At 42.3% G+C, this 16,081-nt stretch overlaps 1 protein-coding gene and 1 long non-coding RNA gene across 3 annotated transcripts in view; one reads left to right on the top strand and one right to left on the bottom strand.

The window, feature by feature from the left end:
- Positions 1-6,745, bottom strand: part of C1D (C1D nuclear receptor corepressor) — a 12,980-nt gene extending 6,235 nt beyond the window's left edge. Inside the window, exon 1 of one of the 2 annotated variants that reach the window (XM_065835621.2) lies at positions 6,576-6,745. In XM_065835621.2, coding sequence (XP_065691693.1) covers positions 6,576-6,653 — 78 coding nt within the window. In that variant the 5' untranslated portion in view covers positions 6,654-6,745. Of the gene's footprint in view, positions 1-6,206; positions 6,284-6,575 lie in introns of those variants that run through there. The other variant, XM_065835622.2, reaches the window with a different exon arrangement.
- LOC139827497 (uncharacterized) lies at positions 6,649-16,081 on the top strand. The gene is made up of 4 exons (XR_011738102.1): positions 6,649-7,079; positions 10,757-10,862; positions 14,282-14,444; positions 15,429-16,081. It is a non-coding gene; the product is annotated as an uncharacterized lncRNA (long non-coding RNA).

Below are 16,081 nucleotides of genomic sequence, written 5' to 3'. Positions count from 1 at the left end.
CTACAACTTCTACTGATCAAGCAACAACCTTTCGAACATTAAAGGAGAGAACAAATTTATACTTTTTTTTGCTCATTTGGTGAGCTCCATCAAGAACAATGGGAGCACCTGGACCACTGCAGTCCTTCCTACTTAGAATCAGTGTGATAATCCCACCACACACGCTGAGTACGGAGGGCAGGAGCCTAAGTCGGAGAAAATACACTTTGAAAATCTAAGAACACCAAGCCACACAGCCCATGCAAACAGCAAGGAAACAGCAAACAGCTGTCACATCACTGCTGTTTGTTTTAGATAAAGATTTGATCTTTTCCTGGCAAGAGCATGGTATGTGTGAGAGAGGTTTCTTTTTTATTTATATTGTCTCATGGAGTTCAAAAAGGAGGAAAATGGGGAGGAAAAACAAGCGTGGAGCTACTCAAGCTTGTCTGCAACTCCAGTTTCAACCTCACCAGCGTGATTCCAGAAATATGATCAGCCAGTTAACAAGCCCAGTTTCACTGCTGTTGTTTGCAAAGTTTATAATTATAATCCTACTCTGCTGCATGACTTTTCAGCCTTGTCAGAGCTGGTTTTCAGATTGAGTACAGAATCACAATGCTAACAATGACATGTTGAAGGTCTCCTGGCTGCCCCAGCATGTAACACACGTGTAAATACCGTTTCAGTCAGCTGCAGAAGACCTAAACAAGAAAGCTGACCTGGATCTACAGGATGCTCCCCACGGAAAGACAAAATACCAATACAATTATTTCTGCCATTTATGATCACATTGTTTGCGTTTGGTTCTGTCCTGGCCATTTGCATTACAGGTTGATTAAGAGTCCAGAAACAATGTTTGTTGATAACTTTTAGTCATTAAATACAGCATTAAAAAAACCCTCAAAGATAGCGAAGAAACTAGATTTTTCCAGGTGTTAATACATTTAAACTTGGTTAGAAGGTGTCTGTCAATACACATTTACTATACTTAGACATACAGGAAGAGACGTGTAATACAATCCAACAATCATCTGCAGAGTTTACCATCACTACAATACTTAATCTACTATGGTCTGAATTTGATGGACATGCCTGAACATAGTGATAAATTACCATTTTTCTCTCTCCCTTTATTAGGGTATCATCCACGACCATAAACTGCAGGAAAAACAAAACACTACCACCAAACTCTGTGGCAGGAATGTGTTATCAATGAAAACTTAACTTGAGCTATTTTACAGCAGTTGCAAGGATAAACAGGCACTAGAGTATATATATGATATTCTTTCCAATATCCCCAAGCTAGACCTAAAGAATGAGGCAGAGGAAAAATAGGAAGACAGGAGGAAAGATAAAAAATACAGTCCAAAATATATTTTTCTATGATTGCTGTGTCATGAACCAGAAAGAATTCAGTTTGCCCTGACAAATATGTACTTGACACTGTCAATTAGGAAGGAAAGGGGAAAAAAATGCATCAGTCTTCAACGCAGGAAGGCTGCACACGAGCCCATGCACACTACCCTTCATTGCTAAGTCCGCTCCTTCTGCCCAGGGAAGGGGAGGAATTTGTTGAACTTGCGTTTTCTGTTCATTTCAACACGAACTAGCGAGTTCCTACTCCTGCTGTGTGGTGACCTCTCTCTTTTCATTAGCCTGTTGTTTCAGCCTCACTGGTCTCTAAGCAGGATATGTTACAGTGCTGGCAAATGCCAACAATAAGGCAGCAGTCAAGGGCCTAAAATAGTTTTTATAACATTAAATTGACAAGAACAAACAAACGCTACATTAGAAAACATACACCAGAAACTCCACAAAATTGTTTCTGCCAACACACAGACTACACAGTCACACCTGCGCTTCTCAACAAAGACAAGGATGGGAGGAAATAAGACGACATCAGTTACTCTCCAAACATACCCAAAGGCCTCAGTGGTTACGTTTCAGTTATTAAACCACAAACAAGATTTCCCTCAAAGTTTTACAAGTGTTTCTCTATATATTTTGAACAAGCAGAAATTAAATTCAGAAATTTACTTGGCACAGAGATCCTACTTGAAAAATTAAGGACAGTACAAATATTCAGAGAAGAGAAGTTATGAAAATACTTGCTGGGTAAGCATGTGAGTAATGGGGAAGTCTAAGGAAAATAAGGATAAGACAGCATTTTCATTATCAAGTATTAACATGTAATATCTGATTGTGTGCATGATGATACTACTTTATAAGATCATTTTGAGAATGCACAGGAAAGTTCACAACCCATAAATATAAAATAGAAAAGGCCTACTTTGATTAAGAACACTGAGGCAAACAAATAGTGATGAAAAATGTGGTATGACTTCATAACATCAATCTACCAGGAACAACTTTCCCTTTTAACCCTGAGCTCAAAAACTGCTGTATAGTTTTTGGGAAAACAGCATAAAAAGAAATATATTTGCGGAAGAAAAGGACTTTAAATCACAAAAGTAAACCATTTTAATGAGAAAACTTATTCACTGCATTTAAGTCTGATCAAAAATTGTCTTATAAAATTGGTTTCCACAGCTAGTAATTCTTATTTCTTCAGAAACATGACTACATTTATATAAACTTCTGCTCAGAAAACAAGGAACACCTTGTTTTCTCTCCAGCCAGCATAGTATAAACCAGAGCAAGTAATACATTCAACCTGCAAAAAGGGAAAAGAGGAAAATATCAGACATTATGAACCACAGAAAAGACACAAATGTGAAAAGGCAAAAGCAAGAGAAAATACATAATTTTATGCAATTTGTGTAAAAAAGACTAAATAGGTGGACACCAGGAGCAGTTTGCCATAGTGCTCATGTGACTACTGATCTAAGATCCAAGCAAGTTAAATGCTGTATTAAGGAAGTGCAAATAAAAATGAACAAAACACAGGTGGTTGTGCATGACACAACTGGCAAAATAGTCCATCTTCTCATTTCTCTTTTGGGAGAATGAAGAGAACTCTGCAGACTCCTTTCAAGAAAAGCACACCCACGACTGGCAGACAAAGGTAAGAAAAGGAAAATGGGAAACTGCAGACAATTTGCAGGCAGCTTTTATGAATAATATTTGAATATAACTGGTGCTTTAACACAAGCCTTAGAAAGTAATTGCCAGCTGGCTTTAAAAAGCAAAACCAAACATCCCTTCCTACCCGCTCCCACAGCAAAACTGCATCTGTCATATTGAAAGATATAAACTCTAATTAGGCCCTGGGTACCTCTATGAGAGATTTTGCTGAAGACGCATGATGAAAGCAATGGAAGCTACATGCATATATCAACATGGCAATAGGAATCCCCAAAAGACAGAATTAAAAATGCTAAGTGTTAGTGTCATGCACGTGGTTTTCCATTGGAATTAAAACTGCCAGGTTCAGGATAAAAATGGTGTATTTGAAACATTCTGTAACATGCAAACAGAAGACAAACGTAATTTAGCATCTTTCATTCTGCTTAATACTGCAATTCATTTCACACTTCATGTTAATTCATACCTATTTCTTAAGCAGTAGGCAGCCTTCTCTTCATCCTGAGCTCAGACCTTTTATTTTATTTTCATTTGAGGGACCTGGACAAGCTCAAGAAGTGGGCCCATATGAACCTCATGAGGTTCAACAAGACAAGTGCATGAAATTCAGTATCTTCTCTCTGTTCCAGTGGGTTTTTGTTGGTGACAGCAACTGAGTACTTCTGTCCTACCAAATTTTCAGTGAGTGGGAAATAACCCACCTCCGATCTTTAGCTAATGTATGCTCTAAACCATGGAATTTACCACCTCTTATAAAATTTGCTGCCACCCTTTACTAGTATCAGCACTATGAATATCCAGAATTAAATCCAACAAGTCTTTTAATCCTTTTAAACCGCTGAGCTCTTTTGTTTCCTTTAGCCACTAGCTCCGCAATGCGTGAAAAAGTACTTCCTTTTATCAAAATTCAATTTCCTGTATTTACATTTCATGCAGTACCTTTCTCTACTGTTTAGATGAGCAACCTCAATCTATTTTTGGCTGCTCATTATTTGACTGTGGTAACAAGGCTATGTTCAACTATTAATAGCGTATTTACCCATCTTTTGGTTGAACATAACACAGTAACTATGGGATGTTGTGTTCTAACCATCAATCATATTGATGCAGGAGAAAAAGAGCAAAAATCTTTTCTACCTGTCCCCTAAATAGAATTTAACAGCTGATAACCTAACAAAGAGGAGACCAGCTACTATCAGCAAAGAAATGGGGTCTGCAAAATCACAGAAGTGAGTAACAGGGAAAACTCATTTGGGGATATGGAGTTTTCACAGGGATTGAAATAGATTAAATAAAACATTGTAGGATGGAGAACAGAGATGCACTCTGGTCTGGCACAGGAAGAAAGGGCCTGGCAGTAAACACAGCCTGATGTGGAAGGGAGAACAAAAAACCAGAATAGAAGAAGCCAGGAAAGAGGAACCCAAGCAATTTATCAGCACAGAAAAATTGAGTTTACACAGAAGAGCAAGCATGGGGCACACTGCCTGTGTGAGGAGGTAACTCCATGTGGTACATACCCTGAGGCCCAGCAAAATACTTCATGGCAAGATGGCATGAAGAGCGGAGAAAAGCAAATAGTTACAGTGAACAAAGAGTCTGCAACCTCAAAGCTTTCACAGTATGCAATCGCATCCCCTTGGCATCATCTCTAAAGCTAACAATATCAAGCTTCACTCTCATTGTTACCCCTCACCCTTTGTTTCTTCTTTCTGTGCTGCTCCTTCCAGCTCCAGTTCTGCAACATCTACTGGAGCTGTGGTGACCAGTGCCATTCCAGTGCACTGATTTTTTTAACAAAATAGACATTTTTCCTCAGTTCACCATTCCATTCCATATACATCCTACAATTTTCCACTGCTGCCATTAAAAATAAACAATCTTTACTAAATGCTGGCAGTCCATACGAGAAGCAGACCAGCTGTGCACGGATGAAGAATTGATTCTAAAAATCTTAAACCACTTCAAAGAGAAATGTGCTTATCAGAAAGGTTTCTGTGAGTGCTGCACTGTATTTCTGATAGGAAGCCAAAGAATTCTAACAATCACTTTCAAGTTTCTCCTGTTCTGGGGTACAGCCTTGTGTTAAGTACTTTTCGATTTCTTTAGTAAGGGTCATACTGCCACAGCATTACCAATATCCAAGTATGTTAGACTGGAAGTGTTCTTTTATGTTTTTTAAAACAAAAAAATATGTGCCAAACACTTTTCAATTTTGATTTGTTTTACAATCAAGTCTTTCCATTTTTGTCTCAAAAATGTGGCCTTTTAATTAGCACAATCTAAAGTTTAATTTGCAAGTCAAAGGCCCTCCTAAGTTGCTAACATTAACTAAGCTTGCAGTCACAACGCTGTGACAAAGCATAAGGAAGGGAACGTCTTTGCTTTTGTAGCAACATGAAAGAATCATAGCCAGATCTACTTTATTACAAAGTACTTGAGCTTAGTAATTTTCAGTATCACCTGTCCTTCTGTCATGGGAAAAGAGTGCTGCTGAACTGTTTTAACCAGGCTGCCCAAGGAAGTGATCGAGTCACCACCCCTGGAAGTGTTAAAAAACCCTGTGGATGAGGTTCTTAGGGACATGGTTTAGAGCTGGACTCGGCAGCGTTAGGTTAATGGTTGGACTCAATGACCTTAAAGGTTTTTTCCAACCAAAGTGATTCTCTGATTCTGTGGCCTGTACATAAAAATTGAATCTTATATTTGAAAACTGTGTTTATACTAACAAAATTGGTATTGCACACAACCCTCAGTTCTGGGAAGTTATGGCAGAGTGTCCACTCATTCTGGACAGCGACAACAGAACAACTTGGACTGTTTAACATTGACTTACAGCTCCTCTGGAAGCCAAGTTTAGCTCTTAGGCCACACACAGAATCACAGGATGGCTGGGGTTGGAAGGGACCTCTGGAGATCATCCAGTCCAACCCACCTGCTAAAGCAGGTTCACCAGAGCAGATCACACAGGAACGTGTCCAGGTGGGTTTGAATGTCTCCAGAGAAGGAGACTCCACAACCTCTCTGGGCAGCCTGTTCCAGGGCTCTGGCACCTCAAACTAAAGAAGTTTCTCCTCATATTCAGAAGGAACCTCCTGTGTTTCAGTCTGTCCCCACTGCCCCTCATCCTGTCGTTGTGCACCACTGAAAAGAGTCTGGTCCATCCTCTTGACACCCACCCTTGAGTATAAACATCGATGAGATCCCCTCTCAGCTTCTCCAGGCTGAAGCCCCAGCTTTCTCGGTCTCTCCTCATAAGATGCTCCAGACCCCTCACCATCTTTGCAGCCCTCCGCTGGCCTCCCTCCAGTAATTCCTTGTCCACTTCCCCGTTTCCAGACGCCTCTGGAAGCCCCTGAAGTCCCACGGGCGAGCTGACTGCGTGAGGAACAGCCCCAACCACAGACCAGAGACCACAGACCCCCGGCCCCCGCCGCCCTGAGCCGTACCACTCAGCGGCGGGGAGGGGGAGGCAAAGTGGGCGAGCCCATCTCGGGGAAAGGAGAGAGGGGTGAAGACACGGGAGAGGCGGGGAGGGCCGCTCTTACCTCCGGGCGGCCACGCGTGGGGCTGGGTAGAGCGACGAGGTGGGTGGAGCCTCCTCCGGCGCGCAAAGGTGACGTCATATCCAGGGCGCTTGGGCACGAGAGGTGGTGGTTGTTCCACGCGTGTCTGCTGTGGTGCCGCGTCCCCGTTTGTAACCACCCGCCTCCGGAGCGCTCCCCCGCCCTCCCCGTGCTCACCGCGTGGGGCCGGGACGCCGGTGACGTGTCGGGTGGTGATGGCGACTTCTGTCCGTCACAGATAGAATGGGGCTGAAAAGGCGCTTTTCAGCGGCCACCTCGTGTGAGTGGAGGAAGAAACAAACAGCCGGCGAATCTCCGGCTGCTCCCAAACACCGCCAGTGGCTTCCTGGGAAAAAAAGGAGGCACCAACTGGTTTGAGAGAACGGTCCGTCACCGCTAGAGGCGCCGTGTTGACACGGGGACGTCCCCGGGTGGGGATATCCTCTCTGATGACGTCACACAGCTTCGCCTCACCCTCGAGCGCGGGTTGGTTTCTAGTAGCGCTGTTGGTGGTGATTTTCCACTGTGTTTCTCCTCAAGAAAGCTCCTTAGGTTTGGGCCCCTCACTACAAGAAAGACACTGAGGTGCTGGACAGAGTTCAGAGAAGGGCAATGAAGCTGGTGAGGTGTGATGAGGAGTGGCTGGGGGACCTGGGGCTGTTCAGCGTGGAGAAAAAGAGGCTGAGGGGAGACCTTATCGCTGTCTGCAACTGCCTGAAAGGAGGTTGTAGCATGGAGGGTGTTGGTCTCTTTTCCCAGGTAGCAAGTGATAGGACAAGAGGAGATGGCCTCAAGTTGTACCAGGGGAGGTTCAAATTGCATATTAGAAAACATTTCTTCATGGAAAGAGTTGTCAGACATTGGTGGTGGAGTCACCATCCCTGGAGGTGTTTAAAAGGCGTGTGGATGAGGTTCTTAGGGACATGGTTTAGTGCCAGAGTGAGGTTATGGTTGGACTCGGTTATCTTGAGGGTCTCTTCCAACCAAAATGAATCTACGATTCTGTGATTCTATGAATATTTCTGTACTGTGAGATCTGGCTGACTAGAAGATTGTCCAAGCACATATGTGGCTCCCAGAGACAAGGTCTGCTTTTTACAGATTTCCATTCTGATAAATAGTACAACAGAAGTCAGTATCCGTATCAAAAGTATTGTCATTACTAGCCAAAGACCTCTCCTGCCTCCTTTCTGTTCACAATCTTATCTGAAGCATATTGTAACTCAAGCCTGCAGCCTGTCTGCTCCAGGGCAGATTAGGATCACTGGAATCCTTCAGAGTGGTTGGAGAAGTCCTGTTCTCAACTATAGGTTACGCAGGAGTGCGTGTGACTGATGGAAGTCGTGGCTGGTTGCCTGAAGGGAATGTGCTGAGCTGGCTTAGTCAGAATTAGGGTTCCTCGAGGAAAACAGGTCCAGCTTGGAGAAGGGCAAGGTCAAGGCTGGGGAAAGCAGAAAAGTGTATTCATAGGGGGACCAGGACTAGAAGCTCAGGGTCTTATCCAGCTTCAGTACATTTCTCTGTGCCTTCAATGTAGTTTAAAATATTGCAAAAGTGAGCTTCCTTTTAATAAGTTGGTTTACACCAAAGTGCTCTAATATGTCTTCTTTAATTAAATCAGCATGAATTGCAGATGAGTCTTTCTCGCTGCCACAGTTGGAAGAATATCTAAAGATCTTCAGATGGAGGAGTTAACTTGTTTATATCTTGTCATATCCTTTTCCTCCCGGACATTTACAAGTTTTCAGTTTCGACCAAAAGTGGCTGAAAAAGCAATACAAATATTTTTTTTAGTAAGAGTATTTATGAAAGCAGCAAACACTGGGATTCTTCAAGAGCCTTTCAGCTGTATGTGGGACACGCATATGGATAGTAGAACCACTAGGGTAAGGAATGGCATCCCTACTGTCTGTTAGTATTTTAGTGTAATATGTTTCATTGAATTTTCATAACTGCTTCTTATTTTCAAAAAACACAATTATTTCGTCTTGATCATCTTTTAGTACAGCTACAGAATTATGCACTGTAGATAAAAGGGAATTTAGGAGAGTGGTTTTTTAATATATAAGATTCAGAAATACAGTAGTCTGAAGGGTGGCAGTGAAACAGCAAGACCTGCACTCCTACATAAAGTAATACTTTGTATGTCCAGTGTGCCAAGTGTCTACAGGACCTTAAAACACTTGACATATGTTTAGTTCATTCTTACTTCAGTAGTCACATACCACAGGTAGGGAAATACAGAGAGGGAAGTTGATTGATAGACTAATTGATTTACCAAACGTTAGGTAGGAAGTTTCTGCCAAGGTCCTATTTCCTAAACCCTGTATTTTGTTTCAATTACAAGATCAAAGGAAAATGCAACACATGCTGATCGATGTTCAGATTCAACCAGCCTTGTTTGTAGAAGATTGTAACCACATATTAATGTGGCACAGGTTGGACTCATAGTATTTCATGATCATGCAGTGTGGCTCTGTCTCCTTCTAGTGGTTTGTATTTATTATAGATTTGCTACTGGCTCCAAACTACTAAGATTTATACTTCAGTTAACTGGAGTTCCTCTACTCAGTGCCATAGGTCTTGGAATTCTTGAGGCAGTTCACTCAAAGGATTATGAGGTATATAAGCATTTATTTTCTGCTTAAAATAGCTGTGTTGCTTGTTTGATTTACAAGGGGAGAGAGTGAGGAGTTAAGGCATTTATCCCAGCCAAAATCGGATATAATTCAACTAGTTTATGTTGGTGCCACTCTGAAAATATATTATGATTTTATATATGGATATCTATACAAAAATCCATCCAAGGAAAGCTATACTGCCATCTGGTACTTAATGGAAGCCATTTCATTTGAGAGGCCTATGAATGATTATTGATTTTTCTCTATCATTCCCAAAACAACAGAAAACAATCCTGAATATTTTCTCCGAAGTAGTCAAGATGACAGACATCTTTAATATAATTACTCCTTTATTATGATGTATCTGGTTCATTGCATATAGTATATATTGACTCCTGTGCAATCAATGTTCTTTGCAAAGCAGACATGGAGCCTCAATCCTATAGCCCTGACCTCATTGGAAAGCTTCTGCTTACAGCCTGGGCCATGCAAAGCACCACAGCTTGACGTGCAGACCAGCTGGGACACCTCCAACTCCCAGAAACAATGCCACTGCAGAAGCTTTTGGAGATGCTCACATAGAAGACAAGATAAATGTAAAAAAAATAGGCTAGATTCTTCTGCTCTGAATCCGATGTGAATACAAAGAAGGATGTGAAAAGCGACAACTAAAGGGTTAATGAATCGTCGGCAGAATAAAAATCCAGGTGCTAAAATCAGACTAAAAGCAAAAGGTGGTTGTAATAAGCTTTATAGTCATCCTAAGGGAGAAAATAAAGTAATAGAATTGCTTTGTCTGCAAGTCCAGCTTCTTCTGACACTCATCGCTCTTCTTGGCCTTTTAATGTGAGCTTTAATGAAAGCAGCAGAGATGCTTCATTAAATAATTCAACCTTTCTAAGTAGACACTTCCATCAGGTGTCCACCATAAGCCCTTTCTAGCAATTACTGGAAAACCAGGACATCCGAACAGAGAACATTCCCTTTTATTCTGTCAGACTCTCTTAAACCTCTAGAGGTTCAGCGGCCATGCTGAAAATGCTAAGCCAATGCAGACTTGGATGAGATTAAGTGAGCGAGAGTACAGCTACACTGCATTGGAAGTGAACTGAGAAATGTGTTACCTCTGGTCAGCCTCTAGCATGCATTCAAAATGTGTTTGTCCAAACTTGCGCAACATCACTTTTTAAACTATTTCAAGAGTGAGTTAGTCTGCCCCTGTATTACCTGAACTGCAGACCACTGCACAACCATTTCATTAATTTCATTTCAGTTCCTAGCCTAGCATGTTTAAAGTAAAAATATGGCCCAAGTCATTAAAAAGTCAAGTATGAGACGGTACCTTTTAAAATCCCAGGTTGGAGTGAGGAGACAGCGTTAGGAGATGCTAGTATGTGTTGTATACTTGTGTCTGAAGGGCCTTAATCACATTGGGGATTTCTGGGACAGGCATTTTGTTATTGTGAGGCCTGTTTTTTCACAGTATAGTCTAATGAATTTCGCAGTATAGTCTAATGAATTTGCAATCTGGTTTATCGGCAGACCAGCAAGTTACCAGAAGAGGGTGTAGTAGGAGCAAGCTGAAGTATGCACATCCGTCTGCTCACTAGTACCTGCCTACGTGCGCTCGCCACTCAGTGGAAGAGGGGTGAGTACCTGATGTTTCCTCTGGCATATCAGAAGACAAATACTTGCAAAAGTACAGTTACAGGCAGCTGCCTGGCTCAATAGTGTGTTTATGGTAACTGACGTCTCTGCCTGTTCAACAGAGATTAGACATGTGCAGGGAGCGAGGAGACAGAGCAGGAATAGAGAGTTTACTGTGATTTATTAGAAGGTGGATGGTGTGTCCAGGAGGAGAGCCCAAGATATTCAGGTTTGCACATGAGCCACTAGAGAGGGTAAGAAGGGGAACAGCCTTGATGTTAACACATAGGATTGTCTCACACCTTCAGGAACTGAAAAAACTGTAGCATTGGCAGGACACTGAAAAAGAAGTACAGCCTACAATATTTTCAATGTTGTGATACAGTTTGCTGGACCTGGGGACAGCGTATGTGGCAACTTAAATCCAGGTGAACTTAGACTCACCTTTCAGTTAAAACACTCTGGAAATGTCTCTTATTTTTTCTGTACTCAAATTAAATTAGAATGACATTAAACCTACCAAACACAGACTCTTTTTCCTTTTTAAAACATAACATTTCTAGTCAAAATACAGATGTAGAAGTACATGGAAAGAAGGAAACTGAGCTTGATGTAACTTTGTTTTAGGGAGGAAAAATAATATAATTCAATAAAACTAGCTTAAACCCTCTGATTAAAGCTTTTTTGACATAGCAGATAGGGAGGATGAGATCTACACTGAGATAAAGATAGTTAGTACAGATCAAAAGAGCTTGTGTTCATGCCAGCTAGATTAAATGACAGGATGTGGTGAAGTGCTGGGTACCATATCTGGTTACTTTACATACAAAGCTGTATTTGCTGGATGTAGATATATCTATTAGGTTATATGCATTTATATATGGATACTGTATAAATAAATTGAAAGCAATCTACCATGTGTAGAGAATTTGTTCTGATATTGTTCTAAGATTGCATTTCTTCCAATTAGTATGTAAAGCTGTAGGTTTTTTATAGCTGTCTCTCCCAGTAAGCTTGTGGAAGTAAATTGTATTAGAAATTGAGGTTTCTTTCTAAATGCATTAGCATTCCACCATTCTCACTTGGTCGCTTCTGTGCGTAAATTCAACACAGCCATATATTTCATACTCCATTTTAGCAGGAAGCCTAGGACAACTTTTGGAGTAAATTAAACTTAGGACCCAAAGTGCAGTCTCCATTTTAAAGGGGTTTTTAATATTTATTTATCTGCACATGGCCCCTAGAGAGGCAGGATACAGAGCTAGAAGGCTCTTTGGTCTAACCCACTGTGGCTGCTCTTACGTTTCTCATACGCTGCACAACAGCAGGATGTGGGAGGAAGGGAATGTGAATGTCAGGAAGGGAAAACACCACCGGATATGAAGATGCCAGAGGCCTGTGCCACCGCACACTTCTGCAAGGCAGCAGGAAAGGTCTGTCCCCACATCTGCTGAACAGGCTGCAGAGCCCTGCCTGGTCGAGCTATACCAGAAAGAAACATGAAGGAGAGATTCTGTCTTCTTTGCAGGAAGATTGATGATTCAGAAAATGAAAGGTTTAGCATGGGATGCAACCAAACTGAACAGATTTCATTAGCTGCACCTACCTTTTAGTGTCATTTGTCATTATTACTGCAGTGCTGCCTAGAAACCTGAGTGTCACGGTGCTCCAAGCTGGAAATACTCCTAAGAAATTTTTTCTCTGTCTCAGAAGTCTTAAACAATAAGCAAAAGACCAAAAACTGAAGAGAACAGGAAGAAAAAGCCTTTAGTACACAGAGGACATTGCTAGTGTTGGATTATTTCTGGCAGACAGATGCAGGACAGGCTGGAGCAACATCCCAGCGTAATTGGAGCCAGAACAGCTACAACTGCAGCAGAAGAGGTGCCCGGTTCCATTCTGCACTGTGCCACAGGGAAGATGGCAGGAGGGTGCAGCTCCCTTGGCTTTCCCAGTGAATCCACAAATAAGAACAACTTAAAGCCTTGTGCCACATGTAGTTATTTACATCTCTACAAAGTGAGGATAAAGTAGCATTTCTGTGCTGATGGAAATGTTTGTGCATAATTCAGGTCCTCAGTATTTTCTGAAAGACAGATATTGTCATCAGTGGGTTTTAATGTAAGCAGCCTCTGCCTGTAAGAGAAGGAACTGGAAGCAGCTGGGGTTGGAGACTTAACCAGTAATTTACTTGAAAGAAAGAGTAGTTTCAACAGCAAGACTGTTAACAGTCACAGTGGGAAACAGATACAACACAACCTGGTAAACAGGCGGAGCTACTATTTCTGAATCACTGCCACACAGAAAGATCCCATCAGATCTTGATTGCTGTGCAGCTCTGTGGGTCTTGCTGCCATTCTGCAACCCACATGTCCTCTGGCTTCAAAGAGTGTCTTAAATATTTCATAACCTTAAAATCCCAAGCAACCTAGGAGAGCTTGCCTGTGCTTGTTTTATTTATGTGGCTGATGGGCTTTTCGTAGTGATGAAAAAACAGCTTCACTGCCACGCTTAAGAAGGTCAGGGTGCAGTGTTCTTATCAGGAAATACCTTGAGAGGCTGGCAGCCTTGAGGAAAGCCAGGGCACGGGGCAGCTGCTTGTGGCCCTTGAGACCTGAGGTACTCCTGCAACTGCAGAGCAACACTGACCCACTCCCAGTGTCCTCTGTGGACAATACTGTGCAACTGCAAGGCTGAGCTGTGCAACAAGAAGGAGGTCCTCCCAAAAAGGCCAGCAAGGCACGAAGACCTTGTATGGCCAAGGCTAGAACTGGCCACATCACCAAGACACCAAATAGCCCTGGCCCAGCTCCACAGACATCCTGGCTGGTCTTTCTTCTGTGCTGAACCTGTGCATGCCTTACACTGCATGCAAACTAATTCAGCTCTCACCTCCTGCCTGAGTTAGCAACCACCCTTACCCAAACTGCCAGGACTTGCATTTGCCATGTTTGACACTGCAAAGGATCTTGTGTGCACCAAGGCGTTAAATACACTCCAGACATATGGACTGTGATATAGAGATTCTTCGAGGAGTGGGCAGTTGTTCTGTTCAGAGTGCCTATACTGAAAGTACAGCAATGACAGCATCAGGAGCATGAAAATGCAGGCTTAATAATTGGAAAAACAAAACACAAAAACATAGTAAATCGACATATTTCCTGGCAGTTTGTCAATACCAGCTTTACAGTTAGACAATTTTATTACCATGATGAATATCCAGGCCACAGCTTAGTAGCTTCTTCCTTATAAATCAGTCAGCTTAGCCAAACAATCCCTATTTGCTACCTTATATACTTGATGGCAATAATTTAGAGAAGGTGAACTGAATTCTATTGGCAAGCTGTGTCTGAAGGTGTCACTAGAGGACAGGTGTCTTTTTTTTTCAATGCGATTCCCTGTCTTCCTTCTGTGTACCAGTCCTGTGATGTCCCTGATGGCATTGATGGCTGTGAAGAGCCAAGGACACATGCACTTCCAGCTGCTGGTGTATGCTGTGCACCTCACAGGTCTGCCATTTATTCCCTGCGTCAGTGCTGCCTGAACTTCACAGCTACAGTTGCTATCTTGGATGGCACAAGCAGTAAGTAATTATCAACTAATACAGTTCACACATGAGCCATTCTAACTTCAGTGAGTAAATGCTCTGCTGCTGTCATGCTACTGAACTTTTTCCTCAGTCCTGTCTTCTGTCATGGCTCTTTTGTTAGTGGTTCTGTTTTTTAATACCTTCTATATCACAGCTGAATTTTGGAAAATCAGAGACGAGGGGTCATGCTCCACCCACCTTGACAACACACTGTGTTGTGGCTTCCCATGCAGAGTTATAACTTGCCTTACTTTACTTAAAATTCAATCCAAGTCATGGCTAAGCTGTAAATAATTGAGGGGGGGGGAAGAAAACTACATGCTATAGGCCAAATATAGACTAGCTGCACAGAAACCTTGGAAGACTGTCATCTCCAAGGAGACTGATGTGAAAGGAAAACCTGATGTGAAAGGAAAACCCAATTTGGAATAGTTGAGGATTTGGGCAGCACCTGGTAAAAAACCAACCAAACAAAAAACCAAAACCAAACCTGTATTCTGGCTACAGTCGTGCCCATAAACAGCTGCTTCTCTCCCCTGAGCGTTCAGGGATGGTTTACACAGGAAACAAGAGAGAGATGCCAAGCAGATAGACTTGCTAAGAGTGGTCCCTCACCCTACAGCCAAACTCAGTAGCACATTCCATTCCCTGGCCCTGGGCGAAGCAGGGGTTTTCCAGAGTGCTCCTCCGTGCTGCGTCAGAGGCTTTGGCCCTGTGCATTTCATCTCTGATACGTGATAATTTTATTTAGAACACACTTCAGTTCTTCAGCCTCCAGAGGCAAGGTGCCAGTCTTCAGCGAGAGGGGGAAGGACTATAAATAGAGCAGGCTAGGCTGTCACAGGCAGCTTTTGGTCCACTTGAGCTTCTTGTTTAGCCTGGGAGAAGCAGAAATCCAGTCTGCTGAGGAGATACAGCATAGTACAGCCAGCAGCAACAGCTCTTCTCTCCAACAAGTAACTATCTTTCATTTTCTAGGTACACAGATAATACCTTTCCTGAATGAGGACAGTACTACCGTTCATCTAGACTTCCCTCCTGCTCTCTTAGCTTTTTGCAAACTCTTGCCACGCAAACCATCATGTATTTTCATGAAACCAGCTACTTGTGAGGGAAATGCATTCCTTCATTTTCAAAACGACAAATAAAATGAATCTCAAAATTAAGTACCCAGAGGTAACATACATTTTGTCTTTTGGAAGCCCAAAAGTTTATTCTTGCTCTATTTTGTATCCCCATCATGTAGGCTCACTAGGAGCTCTCCCTGGAGCTGGTTGTATAAAGAAGGGACATTTTTGCTGCAGGCCAAGTTCATAATAAAAACGCCACCAAGAGCCAGTCCTGCACTCAGAGCTCTTTGTTTTCCCTCACAGGTACTTTTACCGAGAGCTTTCTCTTCCCTTATTCTGTGTTTGACTCAGAATTACTATTAAAGAGACAGAACATATTTCCACAGATTTCCACTGCCTAGCATTCTTTTCAGAGTATAATTTATTTACATGACAAAGCTAACAGAGGCCATCTCTGAACAGTGCATTTGAGATGCAGCACACTTGGATTCTTTGAACTCCACACCCCCAGCTTTTCAAAGCATCTGCAGCCAAGATTGCAGAACAGTAGTTCCCCCTATT

Source organism: Patagioenas fasciata, chromosome 3, assembly GCF_037038585.1.
Source record: "Patagioenas fasciata isolate bPatFas1 chromosome 3, bPatFas1.hap1, whole genome shotgun sequence".
Taxonomy (NCBI): Eukaryota; Metazoa; Chordata; class Aves; order Columbiformes; family Columbidae; genus Patagioenas; species Patagioenas fasciata.
This window is presented reverse-complemented; position numbering and strand designations above follow the sequence as displayed.